Source organism: Gopherus evgoodei, chromosome 6, assembly GCF_007399415.2.
Source record: "Gopherus evgoodei ecotype Sinaloan lineage chromosome 6, rGopEvg1_v1.p, whole genome shotgun sequence".
In the NCBI taxonomy this organism is placed as follows: Eukaryota; Metazoa; Chordata; order Testudines; family Testudinidae; genus Gopherus; species Gopherus evgoodei.
In genome coordinates, this window is record NC_044327.1 from 67,091,611 (window position 1) to 67,112,592 (window position 20,982).

Here is a 20,982-nt window from a genome sequence, read left to right on the forward strand (position 1 = left end):
AAAAAACAACTGTTTAGAAAGGAAGTGAAGGCAGCTTTAAAATATAAAAGAAATAATATATAACAAATGGAAGAAAGGGGAAGTTAACATTAATGAATAACTCAGAAGTTAGGAATTGCAGAAAATCGATAAGGGACACAAAAGGAGAAAAATGTATGGCAAGCAGAGTTAAAGACAGTAAGAATTTTTTAAACACACTAGGAACAAAAAGAATCCTGACAATGGTATAGGTCCATCACTAAATGGAAACGCTAGAAAAATTATTGAATGATTAATTAATAATAATAAGTAATACAGAAAAGATATTCAATAAATATTTGTTCTGTATTGGGAGGGAGAACAGATGATGCAGTCTCATAATATGGTAATAACAATGTTTTTTTCCATTCCACTGAAGTCAGAAATATTAAAATCCGCAGATCCAGATAACCTGCATCCAAAGAGTTTCAAAAGACTGGCTAAGGATCTTGCTGATTCTCAATAAGTTTTGGAACACTGGGAGTTCCAGAAGACTGGAAGAAAGCTAATGTTGTGCCGATTTTTAAAAAGGGTAAGCGGAATGACCCAGGTAATTATGGGACTGTCAGCCTGACATCAATGCCAGGCAAGATAATGGAATGGCTGATACAGGACTCAATTAATAAAGAACTAAAGGAGGATAATGTAACTGACAAATCAACATAAGTTTATGGAAAATAGAGCCTGTCAGACTAACTCTCTCTGTATTTGGCACGATGTGACCACTGGCAGGGCTGCCCGAGGCAAGGGGAGGCAGCTAGTGGGTGCCCTTCAGTGCTGCCAAAGATGAGGAGCGACTGAAGGGCTCCTCGCTGCCAAAAATGCTGCCAAGACCAGGACCACTGCCGGATGAATACAAGTGTTGCAGCTCCCCCACTTTGCCCCTTGAATCCTCTGGACAGCCCTGACCACTGCTGGAATATCGTGGGCACTTCTGGTGCCCACAACTCAAGAAAGTTGTTGATAAATTAGTGTGGGTTTGGCAAAGAGCCACAAGAATGACTGAAGGATGAGAAAACATGCCTAATAAACATGTCTCAAGGAGCTCAATCTATTTAGCTTGACAAAGAGAAGCGTAAAGGGCAAGAAGCTGTAAAACAGTTGACTTCAAATGGTCCATCTTGAACCACAGGTGGGCAGGTCCACACACCCCTATATGTCCTGGTAAGGCAGCACAAAGAGCTTTTCTGTGCAGGTGTGGGCCCACAATCACTGGTTTACAATCTCCAGTTGAGAGTGCACAGGCACATGCACATTCTATGGTGGAGCACCCACAGGGACATAAACTCAAAAAATGCAGCAACTCCACTGAACAGTTCTGAACAGTTGTTCTATACAGTACTACTGTTTGTATTTCAAACAATTTTTCTAAAAATATTTTCAATCACATGTAGGACTTTTTAAAACTAATCCAAGTACTCAGTTCTATACTTAAACAATTAGGATAATAGCAAACAGCTCTAGATAGTCAACTAAATACCTCCCGGCACAAGCTTAGTTTTCACCTAAATATTTTACCACACTTAAAATCCCTGATCTAGGATCTCCTAAATTTATAAACACATGCAGGCAATGTTTATGGTGTTGTTTATCATGGAGTTCTCTGGAATTATCTCCAACAAATATTTCATATGACACCAACATAAAACTAAAATAATGAATTGTCAAACTGAAAAAGTACTTGAAACATTTACTTACTTCTTGTCTTATGCCACTGTCATAAACAGATAGCTACGGGTTAATGTTCTTTTAAGTGTTCTTAAAATGTAAAAGTCTGTTAGTTATATACTTAGTGGTATATGTAAAGGTGCATGTGTTGTATTAATCTGTTTATTTTAAAGTTCTAGGAGGAAATCGCCGCCAGTCAGGTTCCTCACTGTCTGCAATTTGGGGGGCGTGTCATAAACAGATAACTAAGGGTTAATGTTCTTTTACCTGTAAAGGGTTAACACAGGGAACCTGAAACACCTGACCAGAGGACCAATCAGGAAACAAGACTTTTTCAAATCTGGGTGGAGGGAAGTTTTGGGTGTGAGTTCTTTGTCTTGTGTCTGGGCCCTCTCGGCTCTGAGAGTGATTTTTCTATCTCCTGCCTTTCTAATCTTCGGTTTCCAAGTTGTAAGTACAAAAATAGTAAGACAATAGGTTTATATTGTTTTTTTTTTTGTATTTACATGTGTGTAGTTGCTGGAGTGTTTTGAATTGTATTCTTTTTGGATAAGGCTGTTTATTCACTTTTTTTTCTTAAGCAATTGACCCTGTATATTTTCACCTTATACAGAGACTATTTTTAATGTATTTTTCCTTCTTTTTATAAAGCTTTCTTTTTAAGACCTGTTGGAGTTTTTCTTTAGTGGGGACTCCAGGAAATTGAGTCTGCAGTTCACCAGGGAATTGGTGGGAGGAAGAAGTCAGGGGGAAAATCTCTTTGTGTTAGATTTACTAAGCCTGACTTTGCATACCCTCTGGGTAAGGGGGAAGAGAGATTAGCTCTCTCGGTACTTGTGTTTCCAGGACTGGAAACAGGGAGGGTGGAGTCCCTCTGTTTAGATTCACGGAGCTTGCTTCTGTATCTCTCTCCAGGAACCCAGGGAGGGAACACCTGGAGGGGAGGAAGGGGAAGGGAAATGGTTTATTCCTCTTTGTTGTGAGACTCAAGGAATCTGAGTCTTGGGGTCCCCCAGGGAAGTTTTGGGGGAGACCACAGTGAGCTAGGCACTGTATAAATCCCTGGCTGGTGGCAGCTTTACCAGGTCCAAGCTGGTAACTAAGCTTGCAGGTTTTCATGCTAACACCCATATTTTGGACGCTAAGGTCCAGATCTGGAAAAAAATGTTATGACTGCCACTAGCACAAGACTATGTTAAGATAAATATCTCTTGATTGTGAAAGTTATCCTACCGTTCCAAACAGCTTTATAAATTATGTTGAATAAACACTCTTGCCAATTCTGTTCAAGACAGACTGACGATCTCTCTCAACTCCAAAATATTAAATCTTTTCATTATTTAAAGTTTGAAAAAGTCATGACTTGTTAATTGTTACAAAATTATATTTAATATTCTTCCTTCTGCTAACACTCCTTATCCCCCATTTAAAACTTTCCCCTGCATAATGCCATTATTTAGGAGTAAATATGTTCTTTTAAATCACTGATGAATATACAACATGCAGCTGCAAGTAAGGAAATATACACTACATCCTGTAATGACCAAACAATACTACTGGATAAGAAAGGATTAAATGACTAATGACAATTTACCATTATTACCCCCGCAACTAGTCAATGGCTGAATAGTCACAGCCAACTAGTTAGTCTTGCTTTCTGAATATTTCCCTATTCTTTTACTGCATAATCTTTCCCATCCCATCTAATTCTTCATCTAATTCTCAGTTTCATCTTATTGCCATGTCCCACTTCTCCATTTTTATCTGCCTTCTCCTCAGAATTACGTTTTCTGGAAGCAACAACAGGTAGTGCCATCTTTGTTTGAGTCTCAAGTATTTTAGGATTACGTCCACCAGTTGTGTTTAAGGCCATGGCAGCAGCCACTATGAAATGCTCCAAGATCTATAGCACAGCAGATGCAATGTTTAAAAGGAGCTGCAGAAGTGATACCAAGGATCCTGACATGTGTCTAAAGACGTATACATTTGCACTGGCTGCTACAGCTCCCCAGAAACCTGCTTTTAAGGAGAAAGTATGTGAGTACAGGAGAAGAAGACTGGGACAACTATTAATTTTTTTTTAAAAAAGGCAGAAGGAAAGATATCATGAGCAAGAGGTTGGAAAAATGTGGGTAGAACTATTTCTGCTTTCCATTTTTTTTAGGAGGGGTGTGTGTGTGTATGTCATTTATTTGTAACAAAAATTATTGCTTTTTGTGATTAAATACAACCTCCCTCATGCAAGAGCATTCACAGTCAAATGGCTGAAAGTACAATATCCAGAGTTACACTAGATTCATAGATTCTAGGACTGGAAGGGACCTCGAGTAGTCAGAGTCCAGTCCCCTGCCCTCATGGCAGGACCAAATACTGTCTAGACCATCCCTGAAACACATTTATCTAACCTACTCTTAAATATCTTCAGAGATGGAGATTCCACAACCTCCCTAGGCAATTTATTCCTAAATTTGTATTTGATAGTAGATTGAAAAACACACAGAAATATTAAATAAATGGGAGAGATTCAAAGTTTTATTTGATCAGTTCCATAATATTAAAATGAATGAAATTCCCGGTTTTAGAAAACATTTCTATTTACCTCATGCAGTTACAGAAATACCAATTTGTCTGGGAATTTAGCAACTGAAGTCAGAGAAAGGAGGGATCAGGGCAGTTTGATACATGGGGAGAGGAAAAGCTAATCTGTCATTGGGATGTGGACAGGATTTTAAAGTATTGAGCACCACAGCTCTGCCTTCTTCAACTCAATTTTTAAAATATCTTTCCAAGTGGTGACATGGGAATATTTATTAGTAAATACTAAAACTCTGCACAGAGGATTTCAAAAAGCTTTACAAAAGGCGTGAAAACATGGTTTGACTAATGGGGAAAATGAGGTTGAGAGATTTAGTGGCCTTTAGTATACATTTAGTAAAGTGAGATGAATGATGCGTCATGAGCTTGCAGATAGAGAACTCAGAGCTGTAAACTCCCTCTATTCCTCTCAATTATATATTAACTCTGAAGTTTAATAATAAATAATGAGGGGAGATTTTCCAAATGCACAAGAGACTCCCACATTGACTTTCAACTAAAGCTAGCTGCCTGTTTGCGTCTTTGTAAATCTCCTCCTTAATATATTTTAACTATTTCAACTAATTTGTTTTATTCACTGTTGCTGGATGCAGTGACAACACGTAGACAAATACTTTGTCTCAGTTTTTAATAGAGGTAATGAGGAGATTAGAGGCAGTGGTAGGGTGGCTAATGTCAGTGAGGATATAGAAGTAGAAATTACCACATCTGGATGTCAAACTCAAACAGTTTAATGAGAATAAACCAGGGGCCCCAGATAATCTCCATTCAAGAATAGTAAAGAAAGTGGCACATGAAATTGCAAGACCAATAGCTAGGATTTTTAATGAATCTGTTAACTCAGGGGTCAAAGCATATGACTGGAGAATTACTAATATAGTACCTATTTTTAAGAAAGGAGAAAAAGTGATCCAAGAACCTCAGGCCTATTAGTTTAACCTCAATTATAGGCAAGGTCTTGGACCAAATTTTGAAATAGAAAGTTGCTAAAAGATATAGAGGTAAATGGTAATTGGGATAAAATACAAAATCGTTTTACAAAAGGTAGATCATGCCAGACCACTTGATCTTTCTTTGAGAAGATAACTGATTTTTTTAGACAAAGGAAATGTAGTAGATCTAATCTACCTGGATTTCAGTATAGCATCTGAGAGTTCCATATGAGAAATTAGTTCAATTGGAGAAGATAAGGTTAAGGGGGGACAACAGGTCATGCTGGAAGGTGAACTGTCTGGCTGGAGGAAGGTTACTAGTGGAGTTCCTCAGGGATCAGTCATGGGACTAGTCTTATCGAACATTCTATTACTGACCTTGGCACAAAAAGCAGGTGTGCGCTAACATCATTTGCAGATTACACAAAGTTAGGTGATATTGCCAATATAGAGAAGGACTAGAATATCACACAAGAAGATCTGGATAACCTTGAAAACTGGAGTAATAGAAATGGGTTGATATTTAATAGTGGAAAGTGCAAGGTCATGCACATAGGGATAAAAATTTTTGCTGTAAGTTTCAGGCTTATCAGTTGGCGAACTGGATGATGGCAGGATGATTATGAGCCACTAATGTGATGCAGCCATGAAAAAGGTTACTGAAATCCTAAATGCATCAGGCAAGGTATTTCCAGTAGAGATAAGGAAGAGCTAGTACCATTATACAAGGCACTGGTGAGACCTCATCTGGAATACTATGCGCAATTCTGGTGTCTCATGTTTAAGACAGATGAATTCAGACTGGAACGGATGCAGAGAAGGGCTAACTAGGTTTTTCATTCCTATGATCATCCTACCTTATGAGATAAGACTCAAAGAACTTGGCTTGTTTAAAGTAACCAAAAGAAGGCTAAGAAGAGATACAATTACTCTATAAACACATTAGAATGATAAATACCAGGAAGGGAGAGGAGTTATTTAAGTTAACTGCCAATGTGGACACAAAGACCAAATGGACATAAACTGGCCATTAACAAATTTAGGCTTGAAATAAGACAAAGTTTTCTAAATATCAGCCTTCCAAGGGGAGCAGGAGGGGCAAAAAACCTACATGGCTTCAAGATTGAGCTTGAAAAGTTTATGGAGGGGATGGTATGCTGAGACTGCCTACAAAGTTATATATCCTATCTGCAACTGCTGGTAGCAAATATCCCCAACAGCCAGTGATGGGACACTGGATGGGGAGGACTCTGAGTTACTACGCAGAATTCTTTCCTGATGTATGGCTGTTGGGTCTTGCTGAAACTCTCAGGGTTGGGAAGAATCTTCCCCAGGGTCAGGCCGAGGTGGTTTTTTTTTGCCCTTCCTCTGCAGCATGGGGCAGGTCATTTGCAGGTTTAAACTAGTATAAATGGTGAATTCTCTGTAACTTGAAGTCTTTAAATCATGATTTGAGGACTTCAGTAACTCAGCCACAGGTTATGGATTCATTACAGGAGTGGGTAGGCAAGGTTTTGTGGTCTGCAATGTGCAGGTCAAACCAGATGATCATGATCATCCCTTCAAGCCTTACAGTCCATGAGTCTATGAGGCTGACATTGAGGTGTAAAACAGTGAGGTGGGTGGCTGCTGTCAAGGGTTGTTGAGATAGAGGAAAACTCATCAAAAAGTTTCAAATGACTAACTTTTCTTCCTATTTTGGGCCAAAGCTGAAGTCAGTTATTTAATACTTATCAAATCACTGTCATATTCAATAAAAATCCACCATTTTTTCCCCCATGTACTTGAAACTGTCACATACCCTCCACTTTGGCACATAATTTATCACCAGAACTTTGCAGGGAAAATCTTTCCACAGAATACTGGTCTAGCTTGCCACAGAGTACAATTTGCTTTGATCATGACTATCTTCTTGATTAGAGAACTAAGAGGAGAATAAAGACATCTGTATGCCCTCAAAAACACTAGAAAATCTACTTTAAAGGAACCAACACGCACTGAAAGTTTGGACCAGATAACATAACTGGCCTTTTTCTTCCAACATCTATGATTCTGTGCTCTCTCTCTCTCTCTCTCTTTTTTAATAGAGAGATTCCTTTTCTCCCTCATGTTAAAATTGACTCTTAAGGATCATCACAGACAATGAAGAATTATCCATGTCTTTTAAAAGTTGTATCTGTGATTTTTGCAACACTACAATTAACGAAGATGGGTTTAAGCAATATTGCATCAGTAACAAGAGTTTATTTGCACAGATTATATACTTTATAGTTGTAAAATGCTTTTATTCTTGTAATTCTTGTGGGACTCTTATCCTGTAGAAGTCCACATCTCTCTGATTCTAAGATATCCTTAAAAGCAGCAAAGAATCCTGTGGCACTTTATAGACTAACAGACGTTTTGGAGCATGAGCTTTCGTGGGTGAATACCCACTTCGTCAGATGCATGTAGTGGAAATTTCCAGGGGCAGGTGTATATATATATGCAGGCAAGCTAGAGATAATGAGGTTAGTTCAATCAGGGAGGATGAGGCCCTGTTCTAGCAGTTGAGGTGTGAAAACCAAGGGAGGAGAAACTGGTTCTGTAATTGGCAAGCCATTCACAGTCTTTGTTTAATCCTGAGCTGATGGTGTCAAATTTGCAGATGAACTGAAGCTCAGCAGTTTCTCTTTGAAGTCTGGTCCTGAATTTTTTTGCTGCAGGATGGCCACCTGAAGGTCTGCTATAGTGTGGCCAGGGAGGTTGAGGTGTTCTCCTACAGGTTTTTGTATATTGCCATTCCTAATATCTGATTTGTTTCCATTTATCCTTTTCCGTAGCGACTGTCCAGTTTGGCCGATGTACATAGCAGAGGGGCACTGCTGGCATATGATGGCGTATATTACATTGGTGGACGTGCAGGTGAATGAACCGGTGATGGTGTGGTTGATCTGGTTAGATCCTGTGATGGTGTCGCTGGTATAGATATGTGGGCAGAGTTAGCATTGAGGTTTGTTGCATGGATTGGTTCCTGAGCTAGAGTTACTATGGTGCGGTGTGCATTTACTGGTGAGAATATGTTTCAGGTTGGCAGGTTGCCTGTGGGCAAGGACTGGCCTACCACCCAAGGCCTGTGAAAGTGTGGGATCATTGTCCAGGATGGGTTGTAGATCCCTGATGATGCATTGGAGAGGTTTTAGCTGGGGATTGTATGTGATGGCCAGTGGAGTCCTGTTGGTTTCTTTCTTGGGTTTGTCTTGCAATAGGAGGCTTCTGGGTACACGTCTGGCTCTGTTGATCTGTTTCCTTATTTCCTCGTGCGGGTATTGTAGTTTTGAGAATGCTTGATGGAGATTTTGTAGGTGTTGGTCTCTGTCTGAGGGGTTAGAGCAGATGCGGTTGTACTTCAGTGCTTGGCTGTAGACAATGGATCGTGTGATGTGCCCGGGATGGAAGCTGGAGGCATGAAGGTAGGCATAGCGGTAGGTAGGTTTTCGGTATAGGATGGTGATAATGTGACCATCACTTATTTGCACCGTGGTGTCTAGGAAGTGGAGTTCCCGTGTAGATTGGTCCAGGCTGAGGTTGATGGTGGGGTGGAAGCTGTTGGCCATCACCAAATGGACTAAAGGTAAAAAATCCACTGCTATCTCCATACTACACAGACCACACCATCATCGGTTCATTCACCTGCACGTCCACCAATGTAATATACGCCATCATATGCCAGCAATGCCCCTCTGCTATGTACATCGGCCAAACTGGACAGTCGCTACGGAAAAGGATAAATGGACACAAATCAGATATTAGGAATGGCAATATACAAAAACCTGTAGGAGAACACTTCAACCTCCCTGGCCACACTATAGCAGACCTTCAGGTGGCCATCCTGCAGCAAAAAATCTTCAGGACCAGACTTCAAAGAGAAACTGCTGAGCTTCAGTTCATCTGCAAATTTGACAGCATCAGCTCAGGATTTAACAAAGACTGTGAATGGCTTGCCAACTACAAAACCAGTTTCTCTTCCCTTGGTTTTCACACCTCAACTGCTAGAACAGGGCCTCATCCTCCCTGATTGAACTAACCTCATTATCTCTAGCTTGCCTGCATATTTATACCTGCCCCTGGAAATTTCCACTACATGCATCTGACGAAGTGGGTATTCACCCACGAAAGCTCATGCTCCAAAACGTCTGTTAGTCTATAAGGTGTCACAGGATTCTTTGCTGCTTTTACAGATCCAGACTAACACGGCTACCCTCTGATAATAAAGATATCATCATGACCCTTGCTAATTTATATCACTCTTTCTATGGAAGCAGAAATGTCCTGACAGACCTGGTCACTTGCAGATCCAAAGTTTAAGCTATTCTGCATTCACAGCTACCCCTCTGATATAAGATATCCTTGGTGCATTTGACCTGTGTTTACACTGCCATTGTGCATTTCCGAAGTTCTCACAGGTCTCATGCCTTCCCATAACTTTCTTATACGTTTTGAAAGTGCACTTCGTATTTAGAAACCCAGGGTCTTAGTGCCATTTGTTAAAGGCAAAACAACTATTCTGGCAATAAGTAATTCATCAGTACATTGGATTCTATCAAACCATATGGAAGCTGTTTTTTTGCCTACCACTGTGCCTAATCTTGAAATTCTGTATTTTGATTACTTCTGCTGCATTCACATTCTCTCCATAGAGCCTTTCCCTGCAACAATCTCACCCCTGCTAGAGCCTTTCACTGCCCCATGTAGCTACACACCACAGTTTGGAGGCAGCCTGCTTTTCACTGTAGTGTGTAGCTACACATAATCTACATGTCATTAAGAGGTCTGCACTGTAGACACAGCCTTATTGGCTTCATTCATGCATTTAACAACAGAGTCCCACATATGAAATTTTGCAGACCATTTAATGTATGCTATTGCATTTAGGCTTTTGAATGCAAAAAAGGGTAAGAGCGGATTTGCCCCCTTTGTAAATTTCCACGATTATACTAGGTAAAGTTCATTATGGCAACTTCTTGATTTTTCATTTGATAAACATTTTAATCTAAATTCATTTTTGGTAAGTTTAATTAGTCAATTAAGACCCAGAGTACCACTCAAAATATCTGCCTCAAATACTGCTAATATAAAATAATTCATAGAAATGGCGATAAGAAAATATTTAGGTAGATGACAAGTATGACTAGAAAGGCTGTCAGGGCCAAACTGAAATATAATTCACTATGCTTTAAAATGGTCCATCAATTTATTTTATCCCCAGATTTTCTTTATTCTCTTCTCTTTCATTTTCTATAAAATGAGATAGCTTGCATCTGAAAATGATTTTAAAACAAGCCAATCTTACACTAAACAGTCATAAAAATATTAGTTGGTAGTAATAGAATATACTCATCCTATTATAATATCTAAAACCTAAAAAGTGCACTAGCCCTTATGGCTGGTGCCTGATTGTAGGAAAGTGTCCTGAGGACCAGAAAAACCACTCAGCCACTATAGTGCAGCCTTCTGACAAATGATGCACACTCCTGGCTAGGAGGACTGCCACTGGTCAAACTCGGTGACCTATAGCTCCTGCAATGACATATGCCACTAAGCCTGCAGTAAGCCTCATTAAAATCTGCCTTCCTCCAACGCATGAAGATTGTAGTGCAGGGAGAGAGTAAGCATGACTCCAATGATTTTAGCAGCTCCCTTAGCCCGTTTATGTGAATTTTTTCACTTCCTCACTCAGTCCAGCTCCAGCTTCTTCCTCTGCCCTTTTGTTGTTACTGTTGTGTGCATGTCAGTTGCTGCCTCGTGCAGTATCTGTGGACCACCTTTGTTTCTACAGATTTCCTGAATTTTTGGCCTAACATTCTCTTTTCCTCCATTTTCCTTTTTCAATTTGATTGCATTATATGTTCCTCATCTCATAGATCAGGATCCTGAGAGAAGCAAAGAGATACTTGGTGATGCATATGGCTGGTATATTCAAGAACCACTACTTACTGCTATCTGTGTTGTTCTGCTAGATGACTGCTGGATGGATACATATCCTGGGTGACAGTGTACATCCTGATACATGAGATCAGATGTTCCTGGCTAAGACTGTGCACACACTCTTGCAAGGGTCCTCAGGCCCTCAGCCAAAACTATATACGGAGTGCAGCCCCAACATTCACTACATTTCTTACACTAAGTCAAGAATTTATTATCAAATTCCAAAACAACAGGGAAAGGTGAGGGAAGTCTAGATAGACTGAGGCAATCATCTGAGAAAGAGTCACACTATGGTAAGCAATTGTTTTTTCTCCTTCACTCAGTGGTGTTTAATAAGCAGTGTCGAAATGAAGGAGAGTGCAAGGAGTTTAAATTGAATTCTTGATAACAAGACTGTGCACCTACATAGAGAGTTGTAATTCTCTCCACCACCACAAATGTTAGAAATACTGGGAATTTAAAGTTAATGTCACACATCATAACCATTAGAAAGTATTAATATGAACAGTTAAGGTCACCTAAACAACCTCAATTTTTTCTGCTGTCAGCCAACTATTTCCTCTCGTATACTCATTTGGCCTTGCATTTAGGAAGGAAACATTCTGATGAAGAACTTCTGGATAAAGAAACTTTAAAGTTTATACTCTGCAGCTTTTGACATCTTAAACTGGCACAGTTTGCCTATGGAGTCTAAGATCCTATGTATTTTTGTATATATGGATTCATGATAGACAGTTTAAGGCCAGAAGGGACCATCATGATCATCTAGTCTGGCCTCCTGCACATTGCAGGCCACAGAACCTCACCCAGCCACTCCAATAGTAGGTCCATAACCTCGGGCCTAGTTACTAAAGTACTCAAATCTATATATAAAAGTGTGATTGCCTATCGTTCTGCACCATTGTTGTGTAAGTTATCTAATTTTGGTCCAATAGTCAGAACAGGGTCTTAACCAGAGAAAATATTATACAAATATCTACGCTAACTCTCACAATATGGCAACACTTTTACATATGAAGCCCCCCCCACTCTTGCCCATCTGACTTAAACAATGGTTCTGATTGTGGGTATTTTTTCTGGCAACTTCATATGGTCTTAAATCAGGTGGGAGTAGTTTGCTATAAAGACAGGTGCACTTCAATAAATGCTAGAGTACTGTAGAAATGAGAAAGGTTTAATAACTAATGATTTTTAAGTGAGTGGATGCTGCTCCCTGCTATGCAAAAGAGATATTAACCTTTCATATTCATGACCTGTGTCATGTGACTGAAGCCAGGAAATGAAGATCACACTCTGACCAGCACACCAGTGTATCAAATCTATTATGTAGTGTCAGAAGAAAACTGAATCTTTGGCAAAAATTGAGCAAATAAAGATACCTGTATCCCTCAGTCTGCAAAGGAAACTGGATGAGAATTGGAAGTGGTAGCAGAACTTCCAAATTTTCCTGGAACCAGGTGGTATTGCAGAGAAACTGGAGATGGTGAAATTCTTTACAATGCTACAAGTGCCAGGCCTAGAGACTTAAGATCTATAATGCAATCCAGTAGAAGCAAGAAAATGATTGTAAACAGCTAACCAACATTTCAAGAATACTATGAGCCATGCAAAAATGTCACTTACATAGGCACATTTTCTTTACTAGGAAAGAGTTGCCAGGTGTATCATTGAGCCTTACATTAAAGAGCAATGTATTAGACCTAAATCATATCAATTTGAACTGTTAACTAGATGAAGCAATTAAAGACCAAATCACTTGTGGTATAACTGATAAGTCAAAGCAAACTTATATTATGAAAAACTGAAATTAGTGATAGAACTGAAGTTCGTCTAATTGCAAATACATACCAAGGCATAAAAAAATAAAACAGCAGAGACCATATATATTTGTAAGAAATGCAGAGGCAATCATCACACAAAGATTTCCAGCACAAGGAGTGCAGTGTCATGCATGCAATAAAAAAAAAATTAAATATGTCACTCTCAACACAAATTGCAAAGAAAAAGAAAATATATTCAAGCAAAATATATTAACGAACATATAGCTGAAGGACAAATCACTGTGGTACAAAAAATCAATTTTGTTGGTGCTCAATAAATTTGCAAAGCAATTTTCTACAAAAAGACTGGTGTGTGGCATGAGAAATAAATTAAAAATTTAAAATTAACTTTTGAAGAATGTGGTGAGAAGTTTAATGGACTGGGATGCACTATGTATATAACATCACACAGAGAGATCCCCAAAAATGGAAACACTTTCCAGCTTCCAAAATTACATCTTTAATGCACTTATCAACTTGCCTTAATAGTCTGCACTACATTTTTATTATTTCTATATAAGCTCAAGAACCTTCTCTCTTATGTAACGGTGCTAGCAGATACTCAACAGATAGAGCTGGGGTCAGTAACCTTTCAGAAGTGGTGTGCTGAGTGTTCATTTATTCACTTTCATTTAAGGTTTCGCGTGCTGGTAATACTTTTTAATTATTTTTAGAAGGTCTCTCTATATAAGTCTATATATTATATAACTAAATATTGTTGTATTGTAAAATAAACAAGGTTTTCAAAATGTTTAAGCAGCTTCATTTAAAATTAAATTAAAACGTTGATCTTACACCGCCAGCCCGCTCAGCCCGCTGCTGGTCTGGGGATCTGCTGACCTAGGCCGGTAGCGGGCTATGCAGGGCCTGCGGCCAGGACCCCCGCTGGCAAGGGTGCAGCAGCCAGAACCCGAGACTAGCAGCGGGCTGTGCGGGTGCAGTGCTCAGCCCACTGCCGCTCAGGAGTTCCATCCGCTGGCTCCTGCCAGCAGGGATTCCGGCTGCCGGGGAGCGGAGGGCAGAAAAGAGCAGGCCGGGCAGGATTTTTAATGGCACGCTGGGTTTAAATGGGACTCCGGTAGGCAGCAGTGTGCCATTAAAAATCCATTTGCATGCCGTCTTTGGCACACGTGCCATAGGTTGCCAGCCCCTGGGATAGATGATAGCCTTTTTATTTGGAAGCAGATTGACAGGTAACACTGAATAGTTATATGACTGATCTGAATGGCACAATGTCATCTGGAAACAGTCCAGGTAAGGCTAATACATCCACTTAGGCCTGGGCTGCACTAGTTGGGAGGTTCGAACTAAGATACGCATCTTCAGCTACTCTATTCGTGTAGCTGAAGTCGAAGTATCTTAGTTCGACTTACCTGGCCGTCCTCACAGCAGCGAGTCGACTGCCACGGCACCCCCATTGACTGCGCTTACTCCTCCTCCCGAGGCGGAGTACAGGCGTCAATTAGCGGATTGATTTATCGCGTCCAGATGAGATGCGATAAATCTATCTCCAATTTGGTGGGTAGTATAGACATACCCTTAGATACATTTATAAAAGATTTCATTAGCAGGTGGATATGTTACAGCCCGAGGATGAGATTTTCAAAGCAGTGAAGATGACTTATACGTGTTCCTTTGAAACTGATGGAAGACGTGTGGCTAAGACCCCCGTATTGCTCTGAAAAGCTCAACCCTAGTTTTCACTTTTGTTTTTGTGAAGTCAAAATCAGGTTTCTCAGGCTTACCTGTGAAAATGGATTACAAACATATAGTATTTGAAATATGTCTGGATTCAAGTTGTAATGGGAACCTTACTTTTTGCACTACCTATCTTTAGTTCTAAGATTCATAACCTTAACGTTGCATTTAATCTAAATATGTCAAAAGTGATTGTGCAAAAAGTCTCAACTTCTATGTTATAGACAAGAAGATCACTATTTAGCTTACCAGAGAAGCTGAAGAGGTGACTACATCACAGTCCATAAGTACCTATGCAAGGAAAAGCTTTCTGATAGTAGATGCCTCTTTAATCTATCTGACAAAGAGTTAAGATTTGAAGGCTGGAAGTTGGCGTTAGAAAATTGAAACTGGAAATAAGGCATAATTTTTGTTTTATTTTTTTAACACTGAAGTTAATTAATATTTGGAACAACTTACTGAGGGATGCAATGGATTCTCCACTCTGTGCAGTCTTTAAATCAAGACCTGATATCTTTCTAAAATATCCTGCTCAACAAGATGTTATGGGCTTAATGCAGGAATTATGGTATTAAATGTTATGGCCTGTTATATAAAGGAGGATGTCGAGTAGAGGATCACAACAATACCTTTTGGCATTAAAAAAATAAAATCTATGAATCAAATGAACATTAGAATTTAATTTTAAGTGGTTTAGTGTAAGTATCCTCATCACTCCAGTAGTTGCTATCACCCATATAAAAAAGTTAATTCCAGCTCCTTTGTGTATTACAAATTCATACAAAATTCCTCATCTATAGAAACTGCCTTCTGATTTTAAATCCACTCAGCACTGTAACTGCTGTCATTAGTCTCTACTCTTGCAATATGATACTCAATTGGTCCTTCCCAGGCTTATTTCCTCACAGTGACGGGGAAGAAAGGAGAGAAGAGGAAAAAAAACCCAGAGGGAATAAGAGGATACATACAAGGGTAAATGTTTGTAAAAGGAAAAGTAAATCAAACTGACCAATACTATTATCGCATATAACATTCTCTTATCTTCCTGGTTTACATAAATTGAGACCATTTAGATACTTACACATCAGGTATTTTTGCTTAAATATTTCTTTACCGAAGTATCAAATATTTATATCTTCAGTTTTATTGAAAACACAGCAGATAAACCCATGTGATTACTCCTACCTCATCTACTTCATTTCTTCTCTCCAGAAGAAGTCGGAACAGATTAGCTGTGATCTTGTTATCTTGGAGACCCTGTCCAAGGCCACGGTTGTCATCCTGCATAAGTCGACGGTCCATAATGACTTCTAACTGGCCTGAAAAACAAATATTGAGGTTATGTTGATGATAGCAGCATGTGTTGCTTTTATTAGCCACATGAACCTTATTACTGTAAACAGCAATGGTAAAAATAATCCAGATAATATTTCTTACAACTGGAGAGTCTGTGATATCTATGATATTGGGAGGGTTGAATAAGCATTTTCATAATGCCCTTGCTTTGGTTTCTTATAATGTTCTCAAATTTTTACTTATCAGGCTAACACTTTCAAGCAGTGGTCTCTGGATAAGACTGGGTTTTTTACAAGTTTGGACAAAAGTTAGTAAGATGTTTGAGCTGCAGGAAAATGACAAATACTTTTCCTATTATAAAAGAAAGTCAAAAAATTTCTATTTGAACAGCTCTAGCCCTACAACGGGGGATGTGAAAGTTGAAAGTTTACAGGAAAAGAGGGGTTACTTAGGTGTAACTCTTGTTCAAGAGTTGCCTCTGCACATTTACACTTATGAGATGTCTCTGGCAACAGGCTGATAAACTGCCTTGAAAAGCTTGTGCCCATAGGGGTTGCATGAGAGATCATGTGAGGGTGATGAAATTGGTCTATTCCACGTAACTAAGCGCACCTCCAACATTCCTTTTTCCTAACCAAAAATGTTACACAGAACTCTGACGTACAGAAGATGGGCAGATCAATTCTATGAAACTAAGACCAGAAGGGAATATTAGATTGTCTATCCTGACCTGTATATTTCATCCCATACCCCCACATTAAGCCCAAATACTTTATTTAGACAAAGGCCTAAGCAGCTTTTTGCACTGTAACTCCCGAGGTGTACCCATTGCCAAGCCACTTAGTGCACAGAAACTGCGCAGTTGTAGTGCTCTAAACAAAAAACACCCCAACAAGAGGCGTAGAGCTTTCTGTGCCAGGACTACAGAGCTGCGGTGCCAGTGTACACACCGTGGCAATTACGGCGCTGTAATTGGCCTCCAGGAGGTGTCCCACAAAGACCGTTCTCACCTCTCTGGTCATCAGTTTGAACTCTACTGCCCTGCCCTCAGGTGACCAACCATCATTCCCCCCAACCCCCCGTACATTCTTTTGCAAATTTGAAAGTCCCCTTCCTGTTTGCTCAGTGATGTATGTAGTGGCCTCAGCACATCTTTTCAGGCGGTCATGCCTGCTCCATGCACCAGGCGATTCCCTGCTTGAAGCTGCTGGATCTCATCAGCATTTGGGGAGAGGAGGCTGTTCAGTCCCAGCTGCGCTGCAGACATAGGTATTATGACAACTACCGACAGATTTAACGATGCAGGATAGAAAGGGACCATGACCGGAACACACTGCAGTGTAGGGTAAAAGTGAAGGAGCTGCAGAACGCCTACCACAAGGCGCAGGAGGCAAACCACCGCTCCGATGCTGCGCCCAAGAGCTGCTAGTTCTACAAAGAGCTGAACGCAATACTTGGTGGCGACCCCACCTCCACTGTGAAGGCCCCTGTGGATACTTCGTTGGCTTGTATGCCAGTCAAGAATGGACTGAGCCAGGGGCAGCTCTATGTATTTTGTCGCCCCAAGCACAGCAGTCAGGCTGTGGAAGGTCTGAAGGCAGCATGACTACCGCCCTCACGGAGACTGGCACGCCGCCTCCCAGCTGCTTCCCGCCTCACGCGTGCGCTGGTGCCTGGAGCCGCCCCTGGACTGAGCAAGGAGGAGGAAATCTTGGACGAAGCACAGGGTCGGGGGAGAAAAGAGACCCAGAGGCAGAAGATGACTCGGAGGCCAAAAATGCATGCAGCCAGGAGCTTTCTTCTACCTTGGAGGAGCCTAGCCAGCCACAGCAGGAGAGGAGGCCCCCGGCAAGTGGATCTGATTTTGGGAATTGCTGAAGCGAGTTGTTGGGGGCAAGAGGGTTGCAAAAAGTAGGCTTGTCTCCCATCGCATGCCTAGTCTGAGTGGCAGAAGAAGCTGTTGATAGACTCCCTCAGTTCATGGGAATCTCCCTCAGAGATAGCCAGGAAACTCTTGAGCAGATACTGGGCAATCCGCTGCTGCATGTTCCTTGGCAGAACTGCTTTATTTCTTGCCCCATTAATGGTAACTTTCCCATGCCACTGTGTCGTCACGGTGGGCAGGGAAGGGGGACCATTGCTGCACTGGATAGCCACATCGGGGCCAGGGCGGAAGCTGCAGGCTTGGAGACGACTCTCCCTTGATTCTCTGCTCACCCTTAGCAGTGAGATATCTTCCATAATGATCACAGCCTGTGGAAGGTGTGGGGACAGGAATGATTATCAGCCTCCCCCACAGTGCTGGCTCTCCACAAGATCTAGGTGCTTAGAGTACAGCAGGGTCGGGGACGAGTGATTTACCCTGCCCCCGCAGCTACTCACCATTTTGGGGGTCTTCTAGCTCACGAGTGCTTGCCTGAGGTCAGCCAGTTAGTGACAGGTTTGAGAGTACTGGCTATGATCTAAAGCACTGAATCAGTGTTGTCTGTGTTGCAAACAATACTGCTTCTGTAAAATGTTGCATTTAAACTTCACAGAGTTGACCTTAGGAGCCCAGTCTCCCTCTTTGTTATCGGCAGCAGAACGGCTGTGCAGAATTAGAAAGCGGCCAAGAAATACTAAGGAGGACTTCTCTGTGAGGTTATGATGCACTCCACTGCCGAGAAACAGGAATTGAAGGAGAGGTGGGACAGCTAGAAGAGGGACCTAACGGAGAACACAGCACACCAGAAAGAAGCCATGGAGCAGCTCATAAATGTTATAGACACACTCCAGGCGATACTAGCTCTTCAAACCAAGGAGCTCCACACTTGCCCACCCTCGCAACTGCTGTTGCAACACTCTTTCCCATGCGCCCCACACAAACCACCAACACACTTATCAACCTTCTGGCTCCAGTCTCTACCCGCAGCATTCCACAGTGCTGGACTGTGAGGAGGGAGGAGTGGACTCCAACTACCCATTGCACTGAACACCCGTCCCTCTGCAGTTTGGCCCTGCTGAAGTACAGCACCCGCTGCACTGTACTCCAAAGGAGAAGGTTGGGTATGGACTCTGGACATACATAAATCTGTAGCCTTCCCGGGATCCCTACACTTTTTGAGACCTTCCCTTCTCCCCATTCCCCCTCCCTGCTGATGTATTTTTTTCATTTGACTCTCTCCTCCGGTTGTTGTCTTTTAATAAAAGAATTGTGTTGGTTTGAAAGCAATCTTTATTCTATTAAGTGAAATTAAAAAGACCACTGCAAAGCAACAATTATGTTAAGCCCCCTTCTTGCATCATGTGCACCAATCACCACCTAGCATTACAAGCATTGCAATCCCAAGCATAGCAACAGATATTAGCGGCTTTCAACTTCAAATTGCTGTCTCAAGGCATCCCTGATCCTTATGGCCCTGCGCTGTGCCCCTCTAATAGCCCTGGTCTCTGGCTGTTCAATCTCAGCCTCCAGGTGCTGAGGCGCTGCAGCCCAGCCCTGAGTGAAGCTTTCACCCTTCCCTTCACAAATATTATGGAGCATACAGCACATGGCTATAAGCACAGGAATATCGTAACCGGTCAGGTCCAGCTTCCCATATAGGCATCACCTGCGGGCTTTTAAATGGCCAAATGCACTTACTCAGCCCATTGTTGAACCACTCCTTGCTGCTGTAAAGTTGCCCCATGTATGGCTTCGTAAGCCACGGCATTAAGGGGTACGTGGGGTCTCCCAGGACCACAATGGGCATTTCTACTTCCCCTAGGGTGATTTTCTAGTCCGGGAAGAAAGTCCCTGCTTGCAGCCTCTTGAACAGGCCAGATGCATGTGTCACGCACCTTTCCAGACTAGCCTGCGTTAATGTCTGTGAAACGCCCACAGTGATCCACAAGCGCCTGGAGAAGCCTGGCGAAATACCCTTGTGATTAATGTACTCGGTGGCTAGGTGGTCTAGAGCTAGAATTGGAATGGGCGTGCCATCTATTGCCCCTCTGCATTTAGGGAAGCCCATTTGTGCAAAGCCATCCACAATCTCATGCACGTTGCCTAGAGTCACGGTCTTTCAGAGCAGAATGCGATTAATGGCCCTGAACATTTCTATCAACACGACTCCAAGGGTTGACTTTCCCACTCCGAACTGGTTGGCGACCGATTGGTAGCAGTCTGGAGGAGCCAGCTTCCACTGTGCAATCGCCACAGTCTTCTCCAGGGACAGGGCAGCTCTTATTCTCATGTCCTTGCACCATAGGGCTGTGGTGAACTCATCACACAGTCCCATGAATGTGACTTTCCTCATGCCAAAGTTCTGCAGCCACTGCTCATCATCCCAGACGTGTATCATGATGTGATCCCACCACTCATTGCTAGTTTTCTGAGCCCAAAAGCAGCGTTCCACTGTGGTCAGCATCTTCATGATTGCCACAAGCAATCTCGTGTCGTAGCTACTGCATGTGGCGAGATCAATGTTGCACTCCTCTTGCCTTTGTAGTTTAAGGAATAACTCCATTGTCACTTGTGACATGTTGGTCAGAGCGAGCAGCATACTGGGCAGCAGTTCGGGATCCATTCCTGCAACCTGAAAGAGGCAGCCCGTGTTGTACACGAACAGTTGAAAGACGGTGTCAAATGTGAACTGAAGCACAGAAATTGCTATGTTCCTCATCTCATAGATCAGGATCCTGAGAGTAGCAAAGAGATACTTGGTGATGCATATGGCTGGTATATTCAAGAACCACTACTTACTGCTATCTGTGTTGTTCTGCTAGATGACTGCTGGATGGATACATATCCTGGGTAACAGTGTACATCCTGATACATGAGATCAGATGTTCCTGGCTAAAAGAGTTCATTGAGACTGTGCATACACACTTGCAAGGGTCCTCAGGCCCTCAGCCAAGACCATATATGGAGTGCAGCCCCAACATTCACTACATTTCTTACACTAAGTCAAGAATTTATTATCAAATTCCAAAACAACAGGGAAAGGTGAGGGAATTCTAGATAGACTGAG

At 41.6% G+C, this 20,982-nt stretch overlaps 1 protein-coding gene across 3 annotated transcripts in view; it reads right to left on the reverse strand.

Moving 5' to 3' along the window:
* MAN2A1 (mannosidase alpha class 2A member 1) overlaps positions 1–20,982 on the reverse strand; it is a 200,393-nt gene that overhangs the window by 26,197 nt on the left and 153,214 nt on the right. For all 3 annotated transcript variants that reach the window (XM_030565963.1, XM_030565965.1, XM_030565964.1), the window contains exon 19: positions 15,881–16,014. In XM_030565963.1, coding sequence (XP_030421823.1) covers positions 15,881–16,014 — 134 coding nt within the window. The remainder of the gene's footprint in view (positions 1–15,880; positions 16,015–20,982) is intronic.